Source organism: Carassius auratus, chromosome 11, assembly GCF_003368295.1.
Source record: "Carassius auratus strain Wakin chromosome 11, ASM336829v1, whole genome shotgun sequence".
NCBI classification, from domain to species: Eukaryota; Metazoa; Chordata; class Actinopteri; order Cypriniformes; family Cyprinidae; genus Carassius; species Carassius auratus.
In genome coordinates this window covers 3,106,519-3,133,967 of record NC_039253.1, presented here as the reverse complement: position 1 = coordinate 3,133,967, position 27,449 = coordinate 3,106,519, and the positions used below count along the sequence as shown (strand labels likewise).

The window sequence follows — 27,449 nt, the reverse complement described above, 5'->3', positions numbered from 1 at the left end:
CATTTAGGCTACTAAAAACAGACAATGGTCGGTGTCATTGCACTTCCGGCGTCCAGAGTTCGAACCCCAGCTTGCGGACCTTTTCCGATCTCTTCTCTTCCTGCAACTGTCCTATCAAAATAAAGGAAAAATGCAAAAAAAAAAAAAAAAATCATAAAGAAAATGTACAATGGAGTTTTTTTGGCTACGACATTTCACCTTCATTTTAGATCCCTCGTCGGAAAATCAGTAAACCGATTCAATCCGATTCGTGAACAACTCTTTCGGTTCGAGCCAGTTCAACCGATTCACTGAAAAGCGAACGATTCGAACGTCGCTAGCCGAAAAGGGGGCGGGGCACAACGAGGACCATCTCTCCAACGGTTTGTATTGTTTTTTTCATGTGTCTCTGTCAGTCATACGGCTAGCCCTACCCCGCTCTCCGAATCCAATAGCGAAGCTTGTGTTTCAGACTCTTCGAGCAAGCAGACTCCTAGTCCGTTTTAATTCGCTCTCTAGCGTATCGACATTATTCAGCATGCCCGAGCGGAGGCCCTTCGTGCGGTTGCCCACTGAAGTCTACCCCGTCAACTACGGGCTGCGCCTCAAGCCCGACCTCATCGACTTCACCTTCGAGGGCAAACTGGAGGCAGCCGTGGAGGTAACATTAATGTTGCATGCAGCCCCTCTGCCCCGGGCCATAATGTCATGCCTTGTTCATGTTAAGCGTGGTTTTTAACTTTGCATTTTAATAACTGCTGATACTGTCGTTGCTGCTAATCTAAAGTGCTAGCGAGACAGCGGCTTTAACCTCCAAATCTTTAACATTTACGAGTCCAGCACGTTGGAATGTGATCATTTGTGGTTAAATACTTAAACCCGGTGACCTCTGAGACCAACCTCTCGCAATAAAGATAATTAACGTTAAGCAGGTAACGTTAAGTTTGTTTCCCCGCAAGCTAAAGCGCTAACGTAACTGGCGCCACACTGCTAACCACGTTAGCCTGCTGGGCTGCTGTCATGTACACAAATATATTTCGTAATTTAACCGCCTTGCTGGTCATAGTTTTCACGTATTTGCCCAAGACGAGTGAATCAGTTCCGTCTACAAGCTCCTGAGTCACTCTAAACCTGTCTGACAGTTTACATGATACTTTATAGCTTACTATAATCACAGTGTAGTGCCTCACGAAACACTGGGTGCAATGTGGACTTTGTGACTTGGGACAAAATAATGCACTTTTATACTGTTATATATAATCTTCAAAATATGAGGTTCATTAAAAGTTCATTGTTAGTTAGGCATAACTTTTATGCTCGTTAAATTCAACGAATATCTGTATCTAAATTTTTATCATTCTATATATTTGTGTTATATATATATATATATATGTTTGTGTGTGTGTATATATATATATATATATATATATATATATATATATGTGTGTGTGTGTGTGTGTATGTGTATAAATGTTTGTGTATGTGTGTGTGCATATATATATCAGGACAATCACAGCATGTACTACTGGGAAAATGACTGAATGTTTCTGTAAATATGGAGAAAAGATGGCAGAGGTCAGTGCAGGCCAGATGGGATGAAATTGAGGTCTAGCATATCCTTCTGCGTAAGATTGTTTGTAATGCCTTTTATAGACCAACTGCTTTACATGTCAAGTCATGTTGTACCCCACTTTGATGCAGCCCTGTTGTGAAAGTCGTCTTGCCGTTGATGTTGTCTTGATGCCAAAGACTTATTGGAGCATGAGATTAACTACATCCCCCACAATGCCATATGCATTATGACTGTGATTGGCTTCCATTTATGAATGCCATTGAAGTAGTGCACTCATAGTTGTCACAAGGCCAGTACACTCATTGTATCCAAGTCACATCCAACTTCAACAAGCCACATGTGCTCTCTAAAGCTTCACCTTGGCAGATTCATGCCTCTAAACACAATGCGTATCATTGTGCAGGATCTAATTCACCATCAATAAAGTGTGGTAATAGTTCAGTTGAGGAATAATTAAAACAGTGTGTTTACTGACTCTGGGATGTATTTGTCTATGAAAACTAGCTTATGGATGTGAGGAGAGCATGAAAGCTATTGATCGTCCTGGGAAAGTTTCACATCAGCATTATGCAATAAATGCAGTATTAAACAGCCTATTGGAACATAAGAGGCCATGCAAACTGTTGTTCTTTTTTATTCATAATCTGATTATATATGCACACGTCAGAATTTCATAGTGGCAACAGCAGGAGTTGGCCCTTGAGCCTCAGCAAAGCCGTCAGGATTCAGGCGGTGGTTTTTCCATGTGCATCATATTTGTTCGTACTCCCGGAGATTTCCTACAATAAAAAAGAAAGAGGTAAATTGTACGAACAATGATGTGAGCAAAGATAAAAACGGTTGAAGTACATGATGCCAGTACACTCAGGGTCATTGAAAGAAGTATCTCTTGCTCATCAATGCTGCATTTATTTGATCAAAAACACAATATTAAAAAACTAATATTGTGAAATATTATTAAAATCGAAATGAGCTAGTTTCTATTTAAGTATGTTTTTAAATGTAATAAAATTTCTGTGACACAAAGCTGAATTTTCAGCATCATTTCTCCAGCCTTTCAGTGTCGCATGATCCTTCAGAGTCGCATGATCCTTCAGAAATCATTCTGATATGGTGATTTGGTGTTTAAGAAAGATTTATTATTATTATTTTTATATAAATTCTTGGAGAAAAGAGTTCTGCTGTTTTTCTTTTTAAGACTCTTTGATGAATAGAAAGTTCAAAAGAACAGCATTTATTTGAATTAGAAATCTTCTGTAACATTGTGAATGCTTATAAATGTCACTTTTTATCAAATCGCAGGGGTTCACACTGGTCCTTGAAAGTTTGTGAATCAGAATTTTCTTTTTCAAGGCCCTGGAAAGTTTTTGAAAAAAAAAAAAAAATGTCCGCTAATGTGTTATTTCGCCAACAATTCGTGGCCTATGTCTAGAAGCTTGCTTGATTTACATTAGTTACGTGCATTATTATTAGGTTCACTTTATGCTGTACATACATTGCCATGATGTTAGAGTGACCATATTTCTTCTCTTTTTCCAGACATTTCTTCTTTTTTGACCTTAAAAAAAAATGCAACTGTCTGGGATTTCTGAATCGCCCCCAAATTTTGGGAATTCTGCTTTTGCTTTCTAGAGTCCCCAGTGTGTTTTTGTATTAGAGCGCTGTGAGGAACTGATGTCTTAATGAATTTCTACCTGAGATTTGTGTGTCCAATCCCGTCCGCTCCCTGCAAACATTCTCATATTGCATAATTTTTGCGCATCAGGGAGCTGCTATCAATACGCAGAGTATTTAAATCTCTTTTGAAACGGCCATCTCTCTCTCTTCAACCCATGAACATCCGAATCTCACTCCTGCAGCTCGTGTTGAATGCAGGGTTGCCTGTGTATTTTTCTATGACTAATTTTAAACTGTTAATGGGTTGATTTTTCCCATGGGTTAAAGGTTTTAATTGTTGCTTAATTACATTTGACTAAAATGCTAGTATTGAAACATTTTGCATTCTGCCTATGATGAAACTGTGCTAGATGTTAAGTTTTGTGAAGGAGGGCCGCTGGTAGCAAGCTTTCTAGCTCTGTTTATGATCAATATGCATAACAGTGACTATAAAATATATATTTAGGTAAGGAAATGACATTTTCAGTTTTGATATTTGAGATATGGTCATTGCACTATTTTGAGCACTACTTTAACCACCAACCCACCACACCCCAGCCCTCCACCCCGCCCACAGTCACCGTCCTCTTTTTGTAAAACTAAAATATGGTCACTCTACACGGCGTTAATTCATGCACAAAACTACTAGGATGGTAACTCTGTGTTTCACAGACACCCGGAAATTAATGTTGAATTGCTTTTCTTAGTAAGATAATGTAAACCCATGAGGCAAAAAAAACTTCATATTCATATATCTTAAAACTTCTGGTTACATGAGCCTACCGTATTTTCCAGACTACAAGTCACACTTTTTTTCATAGTTTGGCTGGTCCTGCGACTTATAGTCAGGTGTGACTTATTTATCAAAATTAATTTGACATTAACCAAGAGAAAACATTACCGTCTCCAGCCGCAAGAGGGCGCTCTATACTGCTCTGTGCTCCTGTAGTCTACCCTGAAAACATAGAGCGCCCTCTCGTGGCTGTAGACGGTAATGTTTTCTCTTGGTTCTTGGTTCTAAATAAATGCGACTCATAGTCCAGTGCGACTTATATATGTTTTTTTCCTCATCATGACGTATTTTTGGACTAATGCGACTTATACTCCGGTGCGACTTATAGTCAGAAAAATACGGTAAGCTCTTTTCAATTAAATCCATGCAAAAGTTTATATCAGGTCATTTTAGAATATAGTATAGGAAATACAGAATATTCTTCAGTTTTATGCAAAACAGAAATACAACAAATAGAATATCAGATCTGTCATATGGCCAAAAATGAATGCAATTGATAGTTGTGTTTGACACATGAAAACTGTAACTTACTGTATCTTACAAGATAACATGATGTAACCTCGCTCTCACTTGAAATGTGTCCCCACATTAAGTCTTTGAATTTGAGGGTATTGGACTTTTTTTTTTTTTTTAAGTTAATCAAAGTGTTGGAACCCAGTGCATTGTTGCTTAATAAAAGTATTAATTTATTTTAAAAGTAGTGTATATAATTTTAAACTTTGCTAATAATTTCTCTTTTTGTGTCAGAGAAAGAGGCTCATTTGGTTTTTACTAAACCAGGAAGAATTTCCCGCTGTGATTGGCTCTGTTGTATGTTGGTGACTTGAGTTTGTTCCATTTTTATGGCTGTTATCTGATCCTGTATGAAACAAAGGAAGGTTTCCGATGCTTGCAAAAGGCAATGAAGTGTTGCTAGAAAAGAAATCAAACACCAAACACCTAAAACCCCGAAGTCATGAAACAACCGGAGCCCCATAAACGCTGAAACTGAACTGTATGTCATTGTTCTTGACAGGTTACTCAAGGGACAAACCAGATTGTGATGAACTGTGCTGATATAGACATAATTACTGCTTCTTTTGTGCCTGAAGGGGGGGAAGGTGAGTGTGAAACTGCAAATCCACATTTAGTTGATGTATTTGCTTGACTTTTGACTGATTACTGGTTCAACCTGCATTAAATGCTTCATTGTCGGTTTTAGTTTTAGGATTAACTGTGCTCATTTTCTCCCCGTCCATTTAGAAATTAACGCTACAGGAATTAACTATCAGAATGAGGATGAGAAGGTGACTCTATGTTTCCCCAGCACTCTGCAAAAAGGTAAAGCACATCTAATGTGTCCTGGAAGGAGCCTGCTGGAGTCATGTCAACAATCTCTGTGTAATTAGTTGCTGTAGTCTGTTTATTGTCAGATGAAAGCGGCTCTAACAGCTTCCTGTAAAAAGATGAATGGGCCTTCCTTGCTCTGTCCTACTGTTTTATGTGCCTTTTGTTTTTTTTTAATCATGGGCTTCTTGTTTTTCAGGGTCGGGATCATTGAAAATAGACTTCGTTGGAGAGCTGAATGACAAAATGAAAGGCTTCTATAGGAGTAAATACACAACTCCTTCGGGAGAAATCCGGTACGCTGCCGTCACACAGTTTGAGGTAAATTCATATCAAGGTATTTGTTCATTCATTTGTTTGCTCGCTCGCTTTCTCTGCCACTGTTTGCTTTAGCCCAGTCATTTGTCACGTCCTCTTCTCGCTCTTCCTGCTCAATCATTCACTTTCCTCTGAGATCTTGACCGTCTGTCTCTACGGAGAAGAATACACATTCACATAGGCATTCAGCCTACATTTTTATTCTTGCAAATAGAGGAAAAACAAGCAATTAATTATACAGGAGTTTATAATGGAGTAGTGCAGAAGTAAAATTGTAGTAAAATCAAACCTGTTACAAAATGTGTTGCTTGGCCTTAAATAGTATGCATATTGTACCATTTTTATATATTTGCATGTTTCACTATGATGATACTCCTGCTTATTATGTTTTCATTTGGTAGGTTTTAATGTGGAAGGGGACAATTAAGTTAAGTCTCTTAAGTGAACTTAATCTACCTCAATGATAAGGACTCAAGGCCAGTGTAAGAGAGTTGATGGAAAAGTAATTTGCCCTTTCTGATTAGTGCTGCGTTGCCTCTGAAGAATATACATGCATTGATTTTTACATCTATTTTTATGACTTGCTAAGCTCAAACGTTTGTTTTTTCGGTGATGTAATCTATGCTGTTGTTGTACACTTTGCTGATCTGTCTGCAAGGTAATGTTGTCTAGCAGCTGACTAACATGGAAAAAAGACTTGTTATAGTCAGTCTGGTTTTGTGTGTGTAAGTCATCAGTAATATTTTGCATCACATGGCATAATTTTCCAGCAAAAGTGTCTATTATTAATTTTCACCTTGATTAAAATTTTCTAAAAAAGAACAAAAAAATCATAACCAGACCATTAATATTGCTTTTGCCATGTTTCTCCAGCAAAGGTGTTTTTATTTAAGAAAAAAGTAATCAAAATGATCTGTGGAATCAACAAAAAATATATAAACAAATATGGCCCAGTGAAAATGTTGGCAGGGCAATATTCTATCAAACAATATATTCTATCAAACAAGTTTATTATGATAATAAAAGTGTAGATAGCAGTTAAATTGCGCGCTAAACAAATTGCAAACAATAGTATAAAAGATATGTTTGGAAAACTGAGTCTCAGAATAATTAGAAGAAATAGCTTAAGTAAAATATCAGTAATGTTGGGTTTTTCAAACCAACTTAAATAAGAAAATGTTGACAGGGCATCTACAAATCCAAATTGCTGACCTGACTTGGCCTTAAGAAAGAAAGCACTTTTGTGCATCTGTGGTTTTTGATGCCATGCAAATATCCTTTGTTTGAATCACTGCAACACAAGCTTACCCTGAGTCCTCTCTTCCTGTCTCGCTGTCTCATTCTCTCGACATCTCTCACCCACTCCAGGCCACGGACGCTCGTCGAGCTTTCCCTTGCTGGGACGAACCCGCTATCAAAGCCACTTTTGACATCACCCTTATCGTCCCAAAGGACAGAGTAGCCTTGTCAAATATGGTACGTGTCATTTATTTTATTTTTTTCTTCTGATCTTTCCCTCTGGAAACAAATCTCCCTAAATGACTAGATTCATATTACTGTCAGACACATGCATTATCTAACACTGGCCCGGAGGCGTTGTGCCTCCCCTAGCCGATGTACGTTTTCTGAGTCATTACACTTGTGGCGCACATGCAGCATACAGGTTTTGACATGTGATGTGTGCCAATCGCATTCCTTCTGTTTTGAAAAAGAATTTTAGACCACTATATTGTTCTAATAACCTCTGCTACTGTTTTTTCTTAGGAAGTTATTTGTTGTTGTGGTTTTATCAATTGAAATGTAAATCTGCCAACCACAAATGGTCTTTTTTTTTCACCAAAATGTGATGCAAATTGAATCTGACTTTTCTTTATCTGTGCAGAATGTTGTTGATCGAAAGCCATATCCAGAGGATCACAGTCTGGTGGAGGTGAAGTTTGCCACTACACCCATCATGTCCACCTACCTGGTGGCGTTTGTCATTGGCGAGTATGACTTTGTGGAGAGTCAGTCATCAGATGGTGTGACGGTGCGTGTGTACACTCCTGTTGGAAAGGCAGAGCAAGGGAGATTTGCACTGGAGGTAAAGCAAGCGCACTCTCAGTTTGTGACTGGTTTCATTTTTTTGGCATATCAGACTTAAAGTGCTTTAGGTTTTTGTAGTCTAAACAACAAAGCCACATATAAAATTATTTATACAGGTTGGTATAATAATGTACTGTCTACATAAATAATATTATACAATTTATATTTTTTACATTTTATTTCCAAACGTCTGATTAAATAAAAAAATATATACCACCATTCAAAGGTTTGGAATTAGTACATGACTAAGTAAGTTATTCTGTTTAAGGACACAATAAATTGATCAAAGAGCTTCAAACTGTTAAAAAAGTATTTATTTTTTAAATAAATGCTGTTGTTTTGTATTTTCTATTCTTCAAAGAATCCAGACAAAATTATTATTATTATGGTTATTATTATTAGTATTATGGTTTTGAAAAAAGTTTTAACATCGAAAATAGAACACTTTTATTTTAAATGTAAATATTTTTAGAGTTTTATTGTATTTTTGATCTAGTAAATCAGACTCTGTGAGCATAACAAACATTATTGACCCCAAACTTTTGAATTGTAGTGTATTAAAAACATTATTATTTTTATAAATATTATTATGAAATTTATATCATAAGCTAACAATTATTGTCATTTTGGACTTTTACTGATAAATGTGATATTAAAAATAAAGTGCTACAATAAATAACATCACAAAATTATAATGTACTATAAAATTGGTTTAGCTTAATGCTAGCTGTGATTTATATTGACTCTTGTCAAAGTATCATCCTATATGAAACATTTTTCTTTTTTCCAGGTTGCTACAAAGACCCTTCCGTTCTACAAAGACTATTTCAGCGTTCCTTATCCGTTGCCTAAAATTGATCTAATTGCTATTGCTGATTTTGCTGCTGGTTTGTATCTTTTTCATGACATATGAAACCTCTCATAGACATTGTTATATTTAGTTTTAACCTCTGGTGCTCTTGTTGTGTCCTGTAGGTGCCATGGAAAACTGGGGCCTTGTTACTTACAGGTGACTTTTAAATGACATGATTAAATCCTAATCCTTAGACTTGATAAATCATCACGGAAACCCAGAATCTTGTGCTTTTTGAAAGCGTCTGTTCAGGAGAACTTCATTAATATTAAATCTGTCTTGGTATCATGTTAATCCCCAGCCATATCTGAACAATACGAGCCACATTATGTTTTGTTCTTATTCATTTCATATTTTCTTTTTTTAAATCTCGTGCTCATCCCTCGCAGGGAGACGGCTCTGCTGATTGACCCAAAGAACTCGTGTGCATCGTCCCGGCAGTGGGTCGCCCTTGTAGTCGGCCACGAGCTGGCACATCAGTGGTTCGGGAACCTGGTTACTATGGTGAGTGTTCAGCCACAGATAGTTTTTGTAGGTCACAGTAGTATTTTAATATAACTGTGTTATTCTGGGTGCTGAGAACATGTCTGTTGCTGCAGGAATGGTGGACTCATTTGTGGCTAAACGAAGGTTTTGCGTCTTGGATCGAGTACCTTTGTGTGGACCACTGCTTCCCTGAGTACGACATCTGGACCCAGTTTGTGTCTGCCGATTACACCAGGGCTCTGGACCTGGATGCGTTAGATAACAGCCACCCTATTGAGGTCTGCAACAGATGAGTGGATCTTTCTCATTGCACCCAGATCTCCCAGTGTGCGCCTGTTTTGTTTGTTGCTTTTAAGGGTTCGTGTGGATAGCAGGAAGTTTTGATTTGCAGTCTGCTCGGCCGTATCGCTTACAGCATTTAAATTCCACACCCAGATTTAGCCTGATGAAATATTGATCTCCGAGTCATGTTTCAGAGCGTGTGTGTTGTGAATCATAGGTTGACGTCGGACACCCTTCAGAAGTGGATGAAATATTCGATGCCATATCGTACAGTAAAGGGGCCTCTGTCATCCGCATGCTGCATAACTACATCGGCGATGAGGTGAGAGGTCATGCTCAGCCAGCTGCAGAAAGACATTCCCAGTGTTGATCTGTCAGGCAGGCGGTCGATGTGGGTTTTCCAGGTGTCTATTTTGCTGGAGTCAATTACCTTCTTTTGTTAATTGTTGCGAGCAGCCCTTTTTAATAATGACTTTCAGATTAATTCGCAATTCTTTACAGTTACCTTTAGATCTTTGGTTTTGAGTTATGTCTGATTAAATTATCTTTTTTTCTAGGATTTTAGAAAGGGAATGAATGCTTACCTTTTGAAGTTCCAGCACAAAAATGCATCTACTGGTAAGTTAACACGCCACAATCTTTGCGTAGATTAAGCTTTGACCCTCTAATAATTTCTATCTTGATGACTAAACGGCCTTATGAGCTTGTAAACCCAAGAAAGACTTATAGTGATTGTTACATAACCACCTGTTCAAAATTATCTAACGGCCAAATTTAGTTGTAGATTTTTTAGGAATTCAAATAGGGATTTTTGGCATGAAAATAGCCAAATAAGGTGTTAAAAAACAACCACCACCAAACAAAACAAGAATATAGCTGTTTCATCATGACATGAAATATGAGTAAATGAGTTCTTAAAGTCTGTGTTATAGGCTTAGACTATATTTGAACAAAACTCAATGAAGTCATAAATCGTAATTATTTTCATGACAATTACTGATCAGTATAAACAGCAGTTATCTTTAACTGTGGAAAGCTTTCTGTGTGTCATGGACAGAGTGAACTGTGTATCAGTTTCTCTGATTAAATGTGGGACGATGTTTCTAAAATCTGTATTTTATGTTGTTTTCAAACTTTAAACATTATAATACAGTATTAAAAAGCATACATTATCATTTTAAAAACTTTTAGTCTTTATAGAACAAAATGGTGCACTTGTTTTCAACACACCACATAAAAAAGAAAAATGAAGTCCGGACTATTTTGTTGAAAAGTTATGAATTTGTATGAATTGAAACATCTGGAGTTTGAAGAGCGCACAGTGAATTGTAAAAGAAAAAAACATATTTTCACTTGTATGTAGGACAACGGCTCTAAAAGGAAATGATTTAGCATTGCTTGTGGCCCACGATCTGATCCAAACAACAGTGATTACAGCTGTAGTAATTACACAGTGTTACATTGTAATTCTGACGTGACATCGTATTTGGCGCGAGTGTTGTGGGCGTGTGTGTGATCATGCAGCAGTGTTGTTATTATGCTTTGTTAATTGTTGTGTTGTCAGAAATAAAGGGTGTGACGTTCTCTCTTTATATATCCCAGAGGACCTATGGGAGTGTTTGGAGCAAGCAAGTGGGAAACCTATTGCTGCAGTGATGAATTCCTGGACCAAACAAATGGGATTCCCTATTATAGTAGTGGATCAAGAGCAGGTAACAGTTACAAACTCATTCTCATAGACATCAGGGTTTGGTTTTGATCTGATTCAGCATTGTGGGATTGTGTTTATGTGTGTGTGTGTATATATATATATATATATATATATATATATATATATATATATATATATATATATATATATATATATAATATACATATATATATATATATATATATATATATATATATATATATATATATATATATATATGTATATATATATATATATATATATATATATATATATATATATATATATATATATACACATTATAGACCAAAAGTTTGGAAACATTAATATTTTTAATGTTTTTGAAAGAAGTTTCTTCTGCTCATCAAGCCTGCATTTATTTGATCAAAAATACAGAAAAAAAATGTAATATTGTGATATATTATTACAATTTTAAAATAATTGTTTTTAAATGTATTATACTTTAAATTATCATTTGTTTATGTGATGCAAAGCTGAATTTTTAGGATCATTATCACATGATCCTTTAGAAATTATTCTAATATGATGATTTATTATCAAAGTTGGAAACAGTTCTGCTGCTTAATATTTGTTCAGAACATGTGATACTTTTTTAGGATACTTTGATGAATGAAAAGTAAAAAAAAAAAAAAAAAAGCAGCTATGTTTTTAAAATATAAATATTTTGTAATAACAATATACACTACTGGTCAGTAATTTGGGGTCAGAAATTTTTTTTCTTTCTTTTTTTTTAAATAAAATCAATACTTTTATTCAGCAAGGTGTGTTAAATTGATAAAAAGTGATAGTAAAGAAAATATATTATTAGAATATATATTATTAGAATTTCCTTTTTATTTTGAATAAATGCAGTTATTTTTAACCTTTTATTCATCAAATATATTAGACAGCAGAATTGTTTCCAACACTCATAATTAGTTAGAATGATTTCTAAATGATTTTATATATATATATATATATATATATATATATATATATATATATATATATATATATATATATATATCCAGAGAAATGTTTTTTTTTATATATATACACACACACAGACAAAGTTTCAAATTTTCTGAGGTTTCAAATATGATTTAAATACGCCTCGGGCATTGAGAAGTCTTGCTGGGATTGACTATGAGCTTCTCAGGGAGCATCTGGTAATAACAACTGTTGTCTTGGGTAATACCAGATTTAATCAGAGCTGAAATAATTGGTTTGGGTTTGTTTTTTTCCCTCCAGCATGGCAGTGACCGCGTGCTGAAAATCTCTCAGAAGAAGTTCTGTGCTAGCGGACCACGTAATGGTACATGCAAAGAAAGCAGTTAAACTATTGAAGCCTCTGACTTTGTTTAACATTACATTTTTTTTGTATTTTTCTATTCCGTAATATCTGTTTTTATGTTCTAGATGAGAACTGCCCCAATTGGATGGTTCCCATCAGTATCTGCACTAGTGAGGACCCGAGCTGCTCCAAGATGGAGGTTCTGTTGGACCAGCCTGAAACCACAATTAACATCACCAACGTTGCACCTGACCACTGGCTTAAGGTCAGATTGCTGCATTTTGTATATTTTTATGAAAAAGTTTATTTATACTGTTATTTATACTATACGGAAAGGCTTCAAAGATTGTGCATTTATAAAATCACATTGTTTTCTACCATGTGCAGATTAATCCAGGTACCGTGGGATTCTACAGGATCCAGTACAGCTCTGCAATGTTGGAAAGTTTGCTTCCTGCTATCCGAGACCTCACGCTTCTGCCTGTGGACCGCCTGGGTCTTCAAAACGACCTCTTCTCCCTGGTGAGACGCCACACATCAGTCTGAATCAGTGTTTGCAATCAGAGTAGAGGCTCAGCTCTCCATCTTGAGTCAAGTCTCCAGTATTAAGACTTGAGTGAAGTGTCAAGTTACAAAGTCGTATGGAAGTCAGGTTCTTTCATGCCTCCAGGCCTGACTAATACATTATAAATTAAGGAACAAGTCATGTGGGTTTTGTAACTTCGGCACAAAAGCAAAAATGTAAATAAAAAAACTCTGTAGATACTGAGAAATGTCAAGTTGGCAGTTCGCTGAAATAATAGAAGCATAGAGGAAGTTGTTGTTTTTAATATCCTTTGGATATTTTTTTTTTATATAATAATGAAATATTAGTTGTATTAAAATGGCATAAAAAAATTTAATTAAAGAGATAGTTTACTTCAAAACTCTGTCATCATTTACTACCTCAAGTTCCAAACCTGTATGTATATTTCTTTCTTCTGCTGGTCCCCATTGACTTTCATAGTATTTTCTTCCATACTATGGAAATCACTGGGCACCAGCAACTGTTTGGCCACCCACATATCTAGTATGTTCAGCAGAAGAAAGAAACAAGTTTGGGACAAATTGAGGCCAAAACTGAATGATTTTTGGGTGAACTATCCTTTTAAATGTATTTAAAAAAAAAAAAATTAAGAATACAAAAGTATATTGTGTGCTTGTGGGTTTTTAGTGATTTAGTATTGGTGTGTCATTTAGGTTTTTTTGCAGGCTACAAATCTTTTTTTTCCCCAAATGTTGTTATCTTTGTGTTCAGTGTTGCTCAAAAGAAAAGCCATTTCAGCAATATCATTATTCGTTTCCATTTCTTCTCTGTCCATTACCACTGTCTGTTTTTAATAGTGTCTCTCTCTCTCTCTGTCATGCCCTCAGGCTCGAGCAGGTATGATCAGTACTGTGGAGGTGTTGAAGGTGATGGAAGCATTTGTGAATGAGCCAAACTACACGGTGTGGAGTGACCTGAGCTGTAATCTGGGTGTTCTGTCCTCTCTGCTCTCACACACTGACTTCCACGAGGACATCCAGGAGTTCATTCGAGATCTCTTCACCCCTATCGGCATGAAGCTGGGCTGGGACAGTAAAACCGGAGAGGGTAAGAGAAAGAACTGAATGTGTATGGACATTGTGTGTCATAAATATTCACTCTCATGTCATTCTGAACCTGAACTTTCTTTCACCTGTGGAACGTAAAAGATGAAGAGGCCATTGACTTTCATTGTATAAACAAACACATGGAGACTTTTATGTTCCACTGAAGAAAGTAAGTCGTAATTTTGGGTGAGAAAATGACGACAGTTTAAATTTTTGGGTGAACTATCCCTTTAAAGGTGACACATTCTGCACTTTTCTGTGCACTCCACCTAACAGTCTAGGTTTCTTGCACTCAGACAGTCAGAATTTATTTTCACATCACCAATTTCTAGCCACCTTCAATTTAAACATTTGAGTATGTTCTCTGTGTAAATGACCGTGGTTATGATAAGCTAAATACAATGAGTGACAGCGCTCCTGTTAAGTTGTTAAACTGAAAGGGAGTTGATATATAAATGTTATATCATGGCAATTTCACAAGCCATTTTTTATTTATTTTTAATCTAAGGTAAGGGTTAACACAATACAAAAGTTTCTGTAGGAGATAGCAGGAAGAGTGATATTGCGCTTTGCATTTTCAAAACCAATTTGACTACGATGTAAAAAACAAATGTTATTGATTTAGATAAGATTGATTAGTTATTTTAATAAGTTACATTTATGTAAATATTAATTAAATATAGATATCATGAATGTATATATAAATAAATAAAAAGTATGTAGCTTTCAAGCATTCCTTATTTAAATGAAAAATATATAAATATAAAATAATTACTTTGAAGTAAGCCTGCCTTTGCTGTGTTACAGTGTTCATTGGCCATTAACTGCTCACCGACTCCACCATCATTTTACTTATTAAATTATTCAAAAAATAAAAAAACATTTAGTTTGATAATGGGTTCTGCAATATAAATGGAAATCATCTACTCCATAAAGCATTAGCAGCAGGAGTCAGATTTCACTTATGTGAATAGAGTAAGGAGAGAAGACTGAAGAAGATGACGGAGGATTTGATGTCAAAGCGAAAAAGCAAAAGTGCATATTTGGCCATATTCCATGTTTCATATAAATTAAGTTTGTCTTTGTTTTATTGTTATTGTGTGTTTTTCATTCAAATTAATAAAGCACCACAAACTAGCTGGATTTCTTTTCATTTATTTGTGTTCCAACACGGATACAGTGGCATGCCAAAGTTTGGGAACCCCTTGCAGAATCTGTGAAAATGTGAATAATTTGAACAAAATAAGATATATCATCAGTGCATGTTATTCTTTATTTAGTATTGTCCTGAGTAAGATATTTGACATAAAATATGTTTACATTTATTCCATAAGATAAAAAAATAGCTGAAATTATTCAAATAACCCCATTCGAACTTGGTTCTTACTGTGTGTGGTTACCTGGATGAACAGTTTTTTTGTTTTGTAATGGTTTTTCATGAGTCTCTTGTTTGTTCTTAACAGTTAAACTGAGAACTGTTCTTCAGAAAAATCCCATAGGATCCTGCAGATTCTTCAGTTTTGCAGAATCTTTTGCATATTTGAACCCTTTCCAGCTGTGACTATTATCTTGAGATCCATCTTTTCACACTGAGGACAATTGAGTGATTCAAACTCAAATATTAAAAAGGTTCGAACGTTCACTGATGCTCCAGAAGGTAACACGATGCCTTACGAACCAGGGGGTGAAAACTTTTGAACAGGATGATGTCATTGAAATTTTTCTTATTTTGTTGAAATATTTTTTTCCCATTTAGTACTGCCCATCAGCAGCATCAGAAGATGTTTTCCGGAGCACAAATGAAGTACAATTAACATTGATTTTCAAATTCCAAAAGTTTTTATCCCCCAGCTCTTAATGCATCGCGTTTCCTTCTGGAGCATCAGTGAATGTTGCTGGAAGATGCTGGAAAACTGAAGTATCTGCAGGACCTAGAGGATTTAACTAGCTTCATGGTTTCTTTTTGAATAGTTATCATTCGTTTGTCAGGAGACATTAAAATGAAGTGTTGGTTGCCCTTCTCCCTTGTGTCTTGTTCAGGGCACTTGGACGCCCTGCTGCGGGGTCTGGTGCTGGGGAAGCTGGGTAAAGCGGGGCATAAGGCCACACTGGAGGAGGCTCGGCGGAGATTCAAAGATCACGTGGAGGGTAAACAGATCCTGCCTGCAGACCTCAGGAGTCCAGTGAGTCGTCTTGCATTTCTGTTCATAGTAACGCCACATTTGCATCAACAAAATCCAAAATAAATAGATGGTGCGTTTCTGTTTAGTGTAAAATACAACAGAAACAGCTGTGGCGATGCTAGTGATTGAATAACAATATAGATTGAGCATTTTAGTTGATACTAATCTGGATTCTTAAATCCAAAGATCAAGATTGAATATGAAACAGTCTCAGATTTTAAAATTCTGTCAATATCACCACAAAATACAAACAATAACATTGTTTTGATGCCGTTTAATTGATGCCGTTTTATTACATATATACTGGTAGTCTCATCTTTATTACTAGTTATAGCACAAAATAAACATGAATGAACATCATAAGGTATGTTAAAAGAAAGCGTAATACTTACTGAAATGCATCACGTTTTGTGCAGTTGTTCAATCGTTTGTTCAAGTGTTTTAAACACAAGACCACATCAACCATCTTGTAAGCAGGAAAGCCATCGAATGTCCATGATGTCCAAATCGATAATCAACTAGAAAAAGACAACTCTAGAGAAACATTTTGCTAAATATATGCCCTGTATTTTACATTTAACGTATTTTTACTTAACTTGCTGTCTTCGTTATTTAATGTTTGAGTAAATCTGTCATGAAAAGTTAAGGAGTCACCGTTTGAATGTTTAAATTGGAGTAGAAACATGATTAATTGATTGTTAGATCAAATTTATTTTCAGTTTTAGGTACTGTATTTTCCAGACTATAAGTCTTTTTTTTTTCATAATTTGGCTGGTCCTGCGACTTATAACCAGGTGCGTCTTATTTATCAAAATTAATTTGACATGAACCAAGAGAAATGAACCAAGAGAAAACATTACCGTCTCCAGCCGTCAGAGGGCGCTCTATGCTGCTCAGTGCTCCTGTAGTCTACACTGAAGACATAGAGCGCCCTCTCGTGGCTGTAGACGGTAATGTTCTCTCTTGGTTCGAAATAAATGCAACTTATAGTCCAGTGCGACTTATATATGTTTTTTTCCTCATCATGACGTATTTTTGGACTGATGCGACTTATACTCAGGTGCGACTTATAGTCAGAAAAATACGGTATATTGTTTTTGTTTACATCAACACTGTGAAACATTATTAATAATTACAGTTCCCAGCCAAGTGCATCACGAATTTTTGGTTTTGCTTTTGACATCACTAGTACTATTACCTACACCTTAGTAGTTTAATCTATCAGCTGATTTTGCTAAATGGTGTTCCTGTATTGTTTTTAGTAGTACTGGCTCAACATGTCCCTGTAAACGAAGGTGTTTTTTTGCATCCCTCTAGGTATACCTAACAGTTCTGAAGCACGGAGACAGCACAACGCTTGACACCATGCTCAAGGTGACCGTTAACACATGTCTGAACATTACACAGCGATAGCCTTAAAGGTGCAGACGAATAAAAAGCATCTCTCCTGTTCTGTGTTCAGCTTCACAAGCAGGCAGACATGCAGGAGGAGAAGAACCGCATCGAGAGAGTGCTGGGAGCCATTCCCGCCCCTGACATCATCCAGAGAGTGCTTAACTTTGCCCTGTCGGTATGCAAATACACACACACACACACTTACTGTAGAAAATAGGTCAGACTGGAAAAATTGAAAACACAAGAACCACACTTTGCAAGAGTGTGAACGGATAAAGGGAATGGCACAAAACAGTCTTTTGGGGTGGATCGTGCCAAGTCTGTCAATTACATATCCCCGAATTATTGTTGAATTTGTGATATTTTCTGTATTGAAGGACCGGTATTATTTAGTCCCTGTGACTCATGTTTAAAGCTGCAATGCATCAGTTTTCCTCAGGAGATCAATAAAGCACCATTTCATCTTTGAATTAGACTAACATTCTCACAAGAAATCCAATCTGATCTGACACGCTCTAATCTGTGGGAATTCAAAATCTCCAGAAGTGTGAACCGTGGCGCTGAATGTGGCTGTGGTATTTTTAGGAGGAGGTTCGTCCCCAGGACACGGTGTCTGTAATCGGGGGCGTAGCTGGAAGCAGCAAACAGGGGCGCAAAGCTGCATGGAAATTTGTTAAGGACAACTGGGAAGAACTTCATAACCGTTACCAGGGCGGCTTCCTCATATCAAGACTCATCAAGGTGAAACGAGTGCAGTACACAAATAGAATGCAACAGGCTGTAAATTAAATATAAGATTTATTGATTATGTATCATGAATATATGTTTTGTTTCTTCACTGCAGCTCACAGTGGATGGGTTTGCAATAGATAAAATGGCTGCTGAAGTTAAGGTGAGCGTCATGTCACTTATAAGCAGTGTTGTCTAAAGTCAAGTCACCGTTATTTAAATTGTCAAAGCAGCTTTACAGTATTAAATAGTGTGGGCAGACGAAACCAGCAGTTTAATTCTAGGTGTGTAAAGTGAATGGAAATGCATTTTCAAGTTTTGTTCTGCCTTAAAATATTCCAAAGACTATGTATTGCACTTGGGTTGAGTAAACGTTGCTTGCAAGCCAGAACAATGGAAGCACATTTTTCATTAAAGCAGTGTAATCAGTTCACTAATCGCTTAATATGAATGAGTTTCAAAAGTCCTTGTACAGTTATCATAAATAATGGAAAGATAATGTTAACCTTGTACAGGAACAAATTTGTTAATATAATGTATGCAAATAAGAGTCAAAATTAATATACATTCTCATAAGAAAAAAAGTATGCTTGAGTTTTACTTGATGTATGACTGTTGCCTGACAAAATATTAAACAAAATGGTGTTTTACAGCAGGAAACATTAGTAAAAACCGGTTGCCAAAAAATCAACAATAGAAATTATAATCATATTGTTTAACATAAATGTTATATTTTAAATATTAATATATATATATTTTTTCAATATTGTTAGATTAGTTTTTATTTTTAATTGTTTTTATTGATTTATTTTTTGTTTTAAAATATTTAATTGACTAAATATTGCACTTGGTTAGAGTAATTCTAGTTCTAGAAACCTTTTTTAAGAGTAAAATTTGTTTTTTTTATTTTGGTTAATAAGTGGGACATGTTAATGATTCAATCAGTCTAAATTTAGTTGATTTTATTTAAAAAATGTATATACATTACTAACATTCAAAAGTTTTGGCAAGGATGCTTTAAATTGATTCCCTTGATCAAAAGTGACCATAAACGCATTAATGAAGTTACAAAATTCTATTTCTTTTCAATTTCAAATAATTGCTGTTCTTTTTAACTTTCGTCCCTTCAAAGAACCTGAAAAATGTCAGACATAATTGACATTTTTAAATATATTAATATATATATATATATATTGTGTGTGTGTGTGTGTGTGTGTGTGTGTGTGTGTGTATATATATATATATTCTTTATATATATATTTTGAAATATTACATTTTTTTATGTTAGGTTTATTTTCAAGAAATATAATGCAAGCAAACATATCAAGCAAGAAGTTTTTTTGGTTTCAAGTGATGGAGCAACAGATGTCCTGTTCAAAATCAAGATAAAGTGCACAGTGACACAGTCTGAAAAGAGAAGCACTGCAGGTTGCTGTTCTGAACAGAAGTGTCTGTGGTTTCTCTGTTTTCAGAGTTTCTTTGAGAGTCATCACGCACCAGCAGCCGAGCGCACGGTACAGCAGTGCTGCGAGAACATTCTCCTGAACGCCTCCTGGCTCAAGAGAGACGCAGATGCCATCCACCAGTACCTGCTGCAGCGGAAAGCGCCCCCCGTCTGACCTCTGAACTCCGATCCCTCCCTGACCTGCTCACTCACTCCCAAATGAGCATCATCTGGCTATCTTCAGCAAAAACAGAAACGATTACAAAACTGCAACTCCATCTTAAGAATTACCCAAGAGTCGATAAAGAGAAGTGAGACTAGGAAGCGAGAAGGTTATTCACTCTTGAGTGTGCTGTAGTTCCCCATTCTGCCAGCAGGAGGCGCAAGTGCACTCGAGCAGAGCTGTGACTGAACAGAGATTCTCCGTTATTTTATTATGAGCTGGTAATGCATGTTCACACATGGTTCCCTCAGTATGGCGCTCCTCTCATACAGTGGTATTATTACACAATCACCTCTCCTTCCTTACAGTCACAGATAGAAAAAAAAAGCAAGCATGACATTGATATGCTCCGTTTTAAATGTGTGTTTTCTTTTGTTCTGTACAAACGACGATTTCCTCCAGTTTTATCAGTAATAGCTATATACGCGTTTTACCCATAAACCTCGGCGGCGTGACTGGGCAGAATGGGGGTTAAAGGTTGGGACACATTGGTGACTGAACAGACTCTGGTAACGGCTCTGAATCCCATCGTTAGTAACGATTAGGACTGAAGACGCATAAGCATGGTACTGTGTGTATATTGTAAACTGCGAGCATTAGTTCTGAGACCTTCAATTATTCTCAAATGTGATTATATATACATATGTATAATCTCTGATATCTGCCCTTGTCTCCTGTATGTCACTATCGCCTTTTCTGCAGCATTTTCGCAGGGTTTTCCCTCCAGAAATTAAATGAAATGAACACAGTGGATGATAAATTATGACAGTCTCATTATCATGGGCCATGATGATACAAAGAACTTGCTGAAATCAACAGTAGCATTCGGGACTAGATTGGGACCCCCCAATAAATCATGATTTTCAAACTCTGAGGCCTTAAATTGGTGAACCTGATTTGTGAAAATGATTATTTTTTGAGATGCAATGGGCTCATATTAACATTGTTGATCAGCAAACCAACAGACATCGAGTTCATGATCATCAAATTCTGTCTACATCTTTCCCTGACATCTGCTTTTGTTTAAAATACAATTGATGTTCATTAAAGAAGATGAGAAAAAAAGATAAACTATGGGCACAACTGTATTGTGGGAATGCCGTGTTGGATTTTTACACGTGAGTTATGACCTTCATGCTCCTATATTTGTGTGCATTTTGTAAACTATATACAGATGAACATGTATCCCTTAAATGTAGGCTATGCCACACGCAGTTCAAAAAACATATCACTTGTAAATACTGATTGAAATCATCTGCAGCAGGTACAGTGGGAGGAAAGACCAGGACTTTGCTCAGTTTTGGGACACTGAAGCATTGATGATGAATGTTAACTTGTGTGTGAATAGATTGATGTTGGGAGCTTTTGTTCACTGTGTGCATCATGCAGCCTGACTTACTATGACCGCAGACATCAAACATCAATGATCGTGACAGTCTGATTTCACCAGATTTTCGTTTCAGTATTGCGGGAGATGACATAGAACGTGACAATAAAGGAAATCACATCTGATGGAAGAGAGAAACCTTGTGCAATCAATTGCTTGCATTTATCAACGTGCTGGAAAATACATCCGTACTACAGTTTTAACATATTAGCTGGTAGCTTGTCAATGAAACGCAGTCATGAGAAAACATTTTTCTTCAAGTTTTGAAGATGCACGAATGAAATATTTTAAGAATGCATTTATATAAAATTATTCTTAAAATTGAATTCCACCCAGGTCTGGTTTCAGAATCAAGTCACTGAGGGTGCACTACATCTATTTTGGCATACTGTATATTTGTATGTTTTATTCGCTCTCGCTTTAGATACTGTAGTACCTCTCCTCTCCACCAGGGGGTGATGCTAAATACAGATTCACACTTGTTAGATATTTTTTTAGGTAAACGAAGGAGTCCGTGTGTGACAAGAACATGGCGACCTCCATATGTAGGACGTTGAAATACCTTCAACCGACAATATGTCTGAATATAAAGGTATGAAATTAAACTTTTACTCCAGCGGGGCGCCTTTTACAATGTGAGTGTGTAGTGCTCGTATAATTTTCAGTGAATGTGCACATGCATGCTGAAAATGTTCACTGAGTGTCAACTGGAGGCTGGGGTCCATATTATAATCGCTTCAGGGATTTATTTACCTGTTTTTCCAACACTTTTCTTTTTGTAAAAGGTCAAAAATACATGTAAACTATATTTCTTTATTGTCCAAATCTCTCTCTGGTGTAATTCAGCTGCCGCAGCCGGTGTTTGTTCCGATCCGCACAAAGAAGCGCTACTTCATTCCTCCAGCCGTGAATGTGAAACAGAAGAGCCAGAGCGAGCAGGAGACTAAAGCCCGGGCTGCTGGTGTGGTGGTCCGGCAGCAGTACATAGAGAGAGCCATCAACATCTCATGCACAGGTACTTATGTCAAACTGATGTTTTTTTTGTTTGTTTGTTTGTTTTTTGTGGATGATTAGAGCTTACAGCTCATGGAAGTCAAAAATCCAGTATCTCAAAATATTAGAATATTTCCTCAGATCAATCAAAAAAAAGGATTTTCAGAACAGAAAAGCTCTGTTCTTTTAAAGTATGTTCATTTATGCACTCAATATTTGGTCAGGGCTCCAGCATCAGTGAGGAGTGGCATGGCTCTGTCGAGGCATTATTGAGTCTTCAGCTCGTCTGTATTGTTGGATCCACTGTTTCTCATCTTTCTCTTGAAAATATCTCATAGATTCCACATGGGCTTCAGGTCAGTCTAGCACAGTAATTTCATAGTCAGCAAACCACTTGGAAGTAGTTTTGGCACTGTGGGTAGGTGCTAAGTCCTGCTGGAAAAGGAAATCAGCATCTTTATAAAGCTTGTCAGCAGATGGAAGCATAAAGTGCTCCAAAATCTCTTGGAAGACGGCTGCATTGACTTTGGACTTGATAAGTCATGCACCCCAAATCATCACTGACTTGGGAAACTTGACACTGGACTTCTCCAGTCATCCTTCAGACTCCAGAACTTGATTTCCAAATGAAATGTAAAATTTACTTTTATCGGAAAAGAGGACTTTGGAGCACTGAGCAACAGTCCAGTTCTTTTTCTCCTTAGATCAGATAAGATGCTTCTGTTGTTGTTTGTTTCAGAAGTGGCTTGGTAGCCCTTTTCCTGAAGACGTCTGAGTGTGGTGACTCTTGATGCACTGACTCCAGCTTCAGTCCACTCCCTGTGAAGCTCTCCCAAGTGTTTGAATCAGCTTTGCTTGACCATATTCTCAAGCTTGCAGTCATCCCTGTTGCTTATGCACCTTTTCCTACCCAATTTCTTCCTTCCGGTCAACTTTGCTTTTAATATGTTTTGATACAGCACTCTGTGAACAACCACCCTTTCAGTTATGACCTTCTGTGACTTACCCTCTTTGTTAAGGGTGTCAGTGATTTGTCTGGACCATTGCCAAGTCAGCAGTCTTCCCCATTATTGTGGTTTCAAACAACAAGAGATACCCAAGATTTATACTGTAGGGATGGTCTTTTAATGAAACTCGATTGAAAATATTCAGATATTTTTAGATACTGGATTTTTGACTTTCATGAGCTGTGAACTCTAGTCATAAAAATTAAAACAAATGTAAAAAAAAATGCTTTACATGTAATGAATTTAGAATATATGTAAATAAAGTTTACATTTTTTTAAATGTTACAAACAAAATTAACTTTTTTTGTATATGTAAACTTCTCCAGTACAAAGTCTGGAATAATACATTTACTACTACTGCAACTAATGATAATAATATGCTTTTTATATGATGTGTGTACATTGGCTCAATTTACTCCAGTGTCAAACCTTTAACCATAAACCTTCCATGTAAAACATACACTAAAAGTTTGATTCTTGTATGACTTTTATTTATTTATTTGTATTTACATAGTTTCAAAAACACAAAGCAGCAAAAACTATTTTCAGGATTGTTGGAGATCAGAAATGTTTCTTAATCACCAGAGAAGCATATTAGAATGGTTTCTGAAGGATCATGTGACACTTGCATCGCAGGAATCAATGTCATTTTAAAATAGAAAACAGTTATTTTAAATTGCAATAATATTCCACAATAGTACAATTTTTTTCTGTATTTTTGATCAAATAAATATAGCTTTGGTATAAGAACATTCAAAAACATAAAAATCATAAAAAGTTCAAGACTTTAAATTTTGTAATATGCTTAGTATTTTATTTAGAAACATCTCTGGAAATCTCTTAAGTCTTGAGCATTGTTCTTAAGATGTTAAAGTGATAAACCAACATCACTTGTTTAAGTTTTTCCACAATCTTTTTTTTTTTTTTTTTTTTCAGCGGGCATCTTTGATCCGTACATTCCTCCTGAAGGAGATGCACGGCTCTCCACGCTGTCCAAAGAAGGTCTGAAGCAGCGCACAGAACAGCTGCGTCAGAGCGCAGCATCACAGCTGGCGTAAGCACCACCGCAGCCTCAGTCACTCTCTATAAACCTCATACTTCAGATGCTGATGTACTTTTGGTACTATTTTCTGTTTGACAAGGTTTCGTAAAATAAAGGACCATGACCCCGAGTTCTCCACTAAAGAGTTCCCAGCACTTGCTCAGCAAATCTTCATCGATGCTCATGCAGCACTCACACAGTAAGAAAGAAATCCTGTTTTATCAATAATAGTTACTGCTTCAAAGTTTTACTGTCTTTTCCATTTTTCCCCACTTACAATATCTGCATTAATAAATATCACATGTCCTCTTTTCCTTCTACTCAGATTTAACAAAGAAAAGCTTCATTCTTTGGTGACCGAGAGGTGTTACCCTGTAAGTAAATCTGCATGTGAATGAACTGTCAGAATTCACAATTGAGTTATTCAGCTTATTATTTTAGCCTCGTTTCAGACTCCAAGGAAAACTATGAAAATATACTTGAAATGAAATAAAGGTTAACTTAAGTTAAACCCTTAAAAACCCTTAAACGAATTTTATTTCAGCTAGTTGGCAAAGCAAAATTACTAATTTCCATTTAGTTCAACTTCATTGACCAAAATAACTAAAACTGAAATAAAAATGAATAAAAACTAAGACATACTATTTAAAATGTGTATAATCAAAATGGATAAAATTCCTTTAACAAAAAAAATGTAAATATTAAAGAAATATTTAATAGTATATCAGTGTTTCTAAAATAACACTGACTCCAATGTGTCCTTATTCAGCATTTCAGATTGTCCAGTGTGTGTGTGTGTGCATGTTTTGCAGGAGATGGTTCGGGGGAACCGTTACAAGACTCTGCGCTGGCGCTTCATCGAGTCACTGGAGCCGCCGCGGGTCGTCCATGCTAGGTGTCCTGACATGATCAGCAAGGGCAACCTGTACGGTCAGGTGACTCTCCGTGTGCATTCTAGACAGGTCAGTGTTTTATACTAACAACTCTGTGTAAGAGTGCGACTGCTAGTGGTTTTTCATATATCGGCATCAGCCAATAAGTTTTTCTGTTTGGCAGATGTGTTTGAGGCGGGACTTTTATTTTGATGGCACTGAGAGCTGATGCGCACACAGTGCTCACATTCTCCCTCTTGTTCGTCGTCAGCATTAACAGTTCTGTCTGATACGGATAGAAGTCTGTCTAATAATCCAATAGGACTGTTAAGCAAAGGAATTAAAATGTTATAAGTATTATAACGATTGCTTCTGTTATTAGTAATAGAAAGGCAAACATTATAATACTTTCTCGTTTGCCGTCAAATACACATTTTCATCATTTAAACAAAATTTTTAAATGGCTAATGGAAATTTTATTTCACAAACCTTGTAAACTTAGTCGAATCCATCTGTGAGATCTTGTGAAGTGTTTGTTTCCTGAATGATTGCGTGTTCTCTGCATGACTTTCGGTCCGTGCAAAATGCAGATTGAATGCTTTAAACATTAAATTTGTGATTTCAAATTAAGATGCACTTTACGCATTTGCCCACAGTCATAATAATGTCATTTTCACTGTGTGCTGTATGTAAAATGAGTGCTACCTTGACTTTATCTGAAGAAATGTGATTCCTAATGCACACAAACTTCCCAGAATACTGAGTGCTCTGTTGGTAACAGTTTTCTTCCTTTTTAATTATATTTATGTAAAATATTTATTTGTAAAAAATACTTTTGTCATCTAAAGTATGTTTATTTTACAAATTTATTTTTTAATCCATTTTCAAATGATTTCAAATATCTTAAATATGAATTCTAATAAAATTATATAGGCTTTTAATCGGCCATCGGCCACCCTGCTTTCCAAGATGTCGGCTGTCAAAAAAAAAATTTCGGTTTACCACTAGTGACTGTATGGGAGTACTCAGATTTTAAGCTCATGATACCAATCTGTCTCTTAGACACTGGCAATCTATGACCGCTTTGGCCGGTTGATGCTTGGGGATGAAGATGAACCCAGGGATGTCCTGGAATACCTAGTGCTGGAGAGACATCTGGTCAACCCCTATGGGCGGTGGAGGCTTCATGGCAAGATTGTTCCAGCATGGGCTCCACCAAAAGATCCCATTATTAAGGTATAAACAAATTGGATCAAAGAGAAAATTTGGAATGTTTTAACTAATCCTTAACATCTGACATCTGATTTCTACAGACTGTCATAATTCCTGGTCCTACGCTGAAGCCTGAGGAGGCGTTTGAGGATCTGCATTACCAGGTGCCAAAGCCAAAGGCAGTACAGTGGTACAAGTAATTCTGAATGTGGCGCCTTACTCCATCCAACACAGATCCACTCTGTACAGACTGATTACCAATGATTACAATAAATAATGATGTATTTATAAAAAAAAAATTTGGTTGTTGCCTTTTTCTAATCACATTTGGCACTCTCAAATAGCTGTATTCATATATAAACTTGTTATACGTGGTAATCAACATGGTGTTACTTTCATTAAACATGGAACTTTATGAAGATCGACACCTTGCATTTTGCAGTTTAAAAGTTTATATCAGAATAATCAATTGACACATTTTTAAGAAATATAAAAATATTTGTTGCATTTTTTCATTGACAGAAGTTAATGTAAACTACGTTTGGCTACTGTTGAAAATTGACTTGGTTCTTACAAAAATCATACCTCATACAAAAGCACAATCTTTATGTTCCTAGTTTGAAAAGCTGACATTGCAAGTTCTGTCGAAATGATAGAATAACTCAAAAATAAACTCAATTGTCTAACTCTGGTAGGAATTACAAGTGCAATCTAATGGTCATTACCTGTGCTAATATCTGTTATTATTTTTCAGAAGCAACATTTGTAATTATGTTGAATTAAACGTAGTCCAAATTTGTGTTGTAAACCTGAACATTCAGTTTCACATCCTCATATAAGGTGAACTGTGTTCTATGAAACATCCTCTATTTAATGTTAAAACAAGTCAAATTTAGTCGTCATATTTTTATAGATCAAGAGTACTTTGCCCTAAAACAAGATATGATTTTTTTTTATCACACATACTGTCTGTGTTATGTAATTTCACATTGTAA

General features: G+C 36.2%; 2 protein-coding genes across 3 annotated transcripts; both read left to right on the top strand.

Annotated features, from left to right (window-relative positions):
- Positions 1 to 333: 333 nt before the first annotated feature.
- Positions 334 to 21,458, top strand: LOC113110775 (puromycin-sensitive aminopeptidase). Its single transcript, XM_026274954.1, has 23 exons — positions 334 to 640; positions 5,017 to 5,101; positions 5,244 to 5,321; positions 5,527 to 5,648; positions 7,014 to 7,121; positions 7,528 to 7,728; positions 8,521 to 8,617; positions 8,706 to 8,739; positions 8,973 to 9,087; positions 9,183 to 9,347; positions 9,569 to 9,673; positions 9,909 to 9,969; positions 10,954 to 11,063; positions 12,293 to 12,356; positions 12,461 to 12,600; positions 12,723 to 12,857; positions 13,749 to 13,968; positions 16,008 to 16,150; positions 17,468 to 17,524; positions 17,613 to 17,720; positions 18,131 to 18,286; positions 18,390 to 18,437; positions 19,747 to 21,458. Exons 1-23 carry the CDS (start codon positions 518 to 520, stop codon positions 19,891 to 19,893), a joined length of 2,622 nt encoding a protein of 873 aa, XP_026130739.1. The 5' UTR covers positions 334 to 517; the 3' UTR covers positions 19,894 to 21,458.
- A 310-nt stretch (positions 21,459 to 21,768) lies between these two features.
- On the top strand, positions 21,769 to 26,745 carry LOC113110777 (39S ribosomal protein L45, mitochondrial-like). 2 transcript variants are annotated; one of them, XM_026274956.1, is made up of 8 exons: positions 21,769 to 21,920; positions 22,184 to 22,343; positions 24,265 to 24,382; positions 24,471 to 24,569; positions 24,696 to 24,744; positions 25,183 to 25,332; positions 26,305 to 26,478; positions 26,556 to 26,744. In XM_026274956.1, the coding sequence occupies exons 1-8, from the start codon at positions 21,858 to 21,860 to the stop codon at positions 26,652 to 26,654; spliced, it is 912 nt and encodes a 303-aa protein (XP_026130741.1). In that variant the 5' UTR covers positions 21,769 to 21,857; the 3' UTR covers positions 26,655 to 26,744. The 2 variants fall into 2 exon arrangements, with proteins under 2 accessions (XP_026130741.1, XP_026130740.1); XM_026274955.1 differs by having other exon boundaries at positions 21,816 to 21,920; positions 22,175 to 22,343; positions 26,556 to 26,745.
- The last annotated feature ends 704 nt before the right edge of the window (positions 26,746 to 27,449 follow it).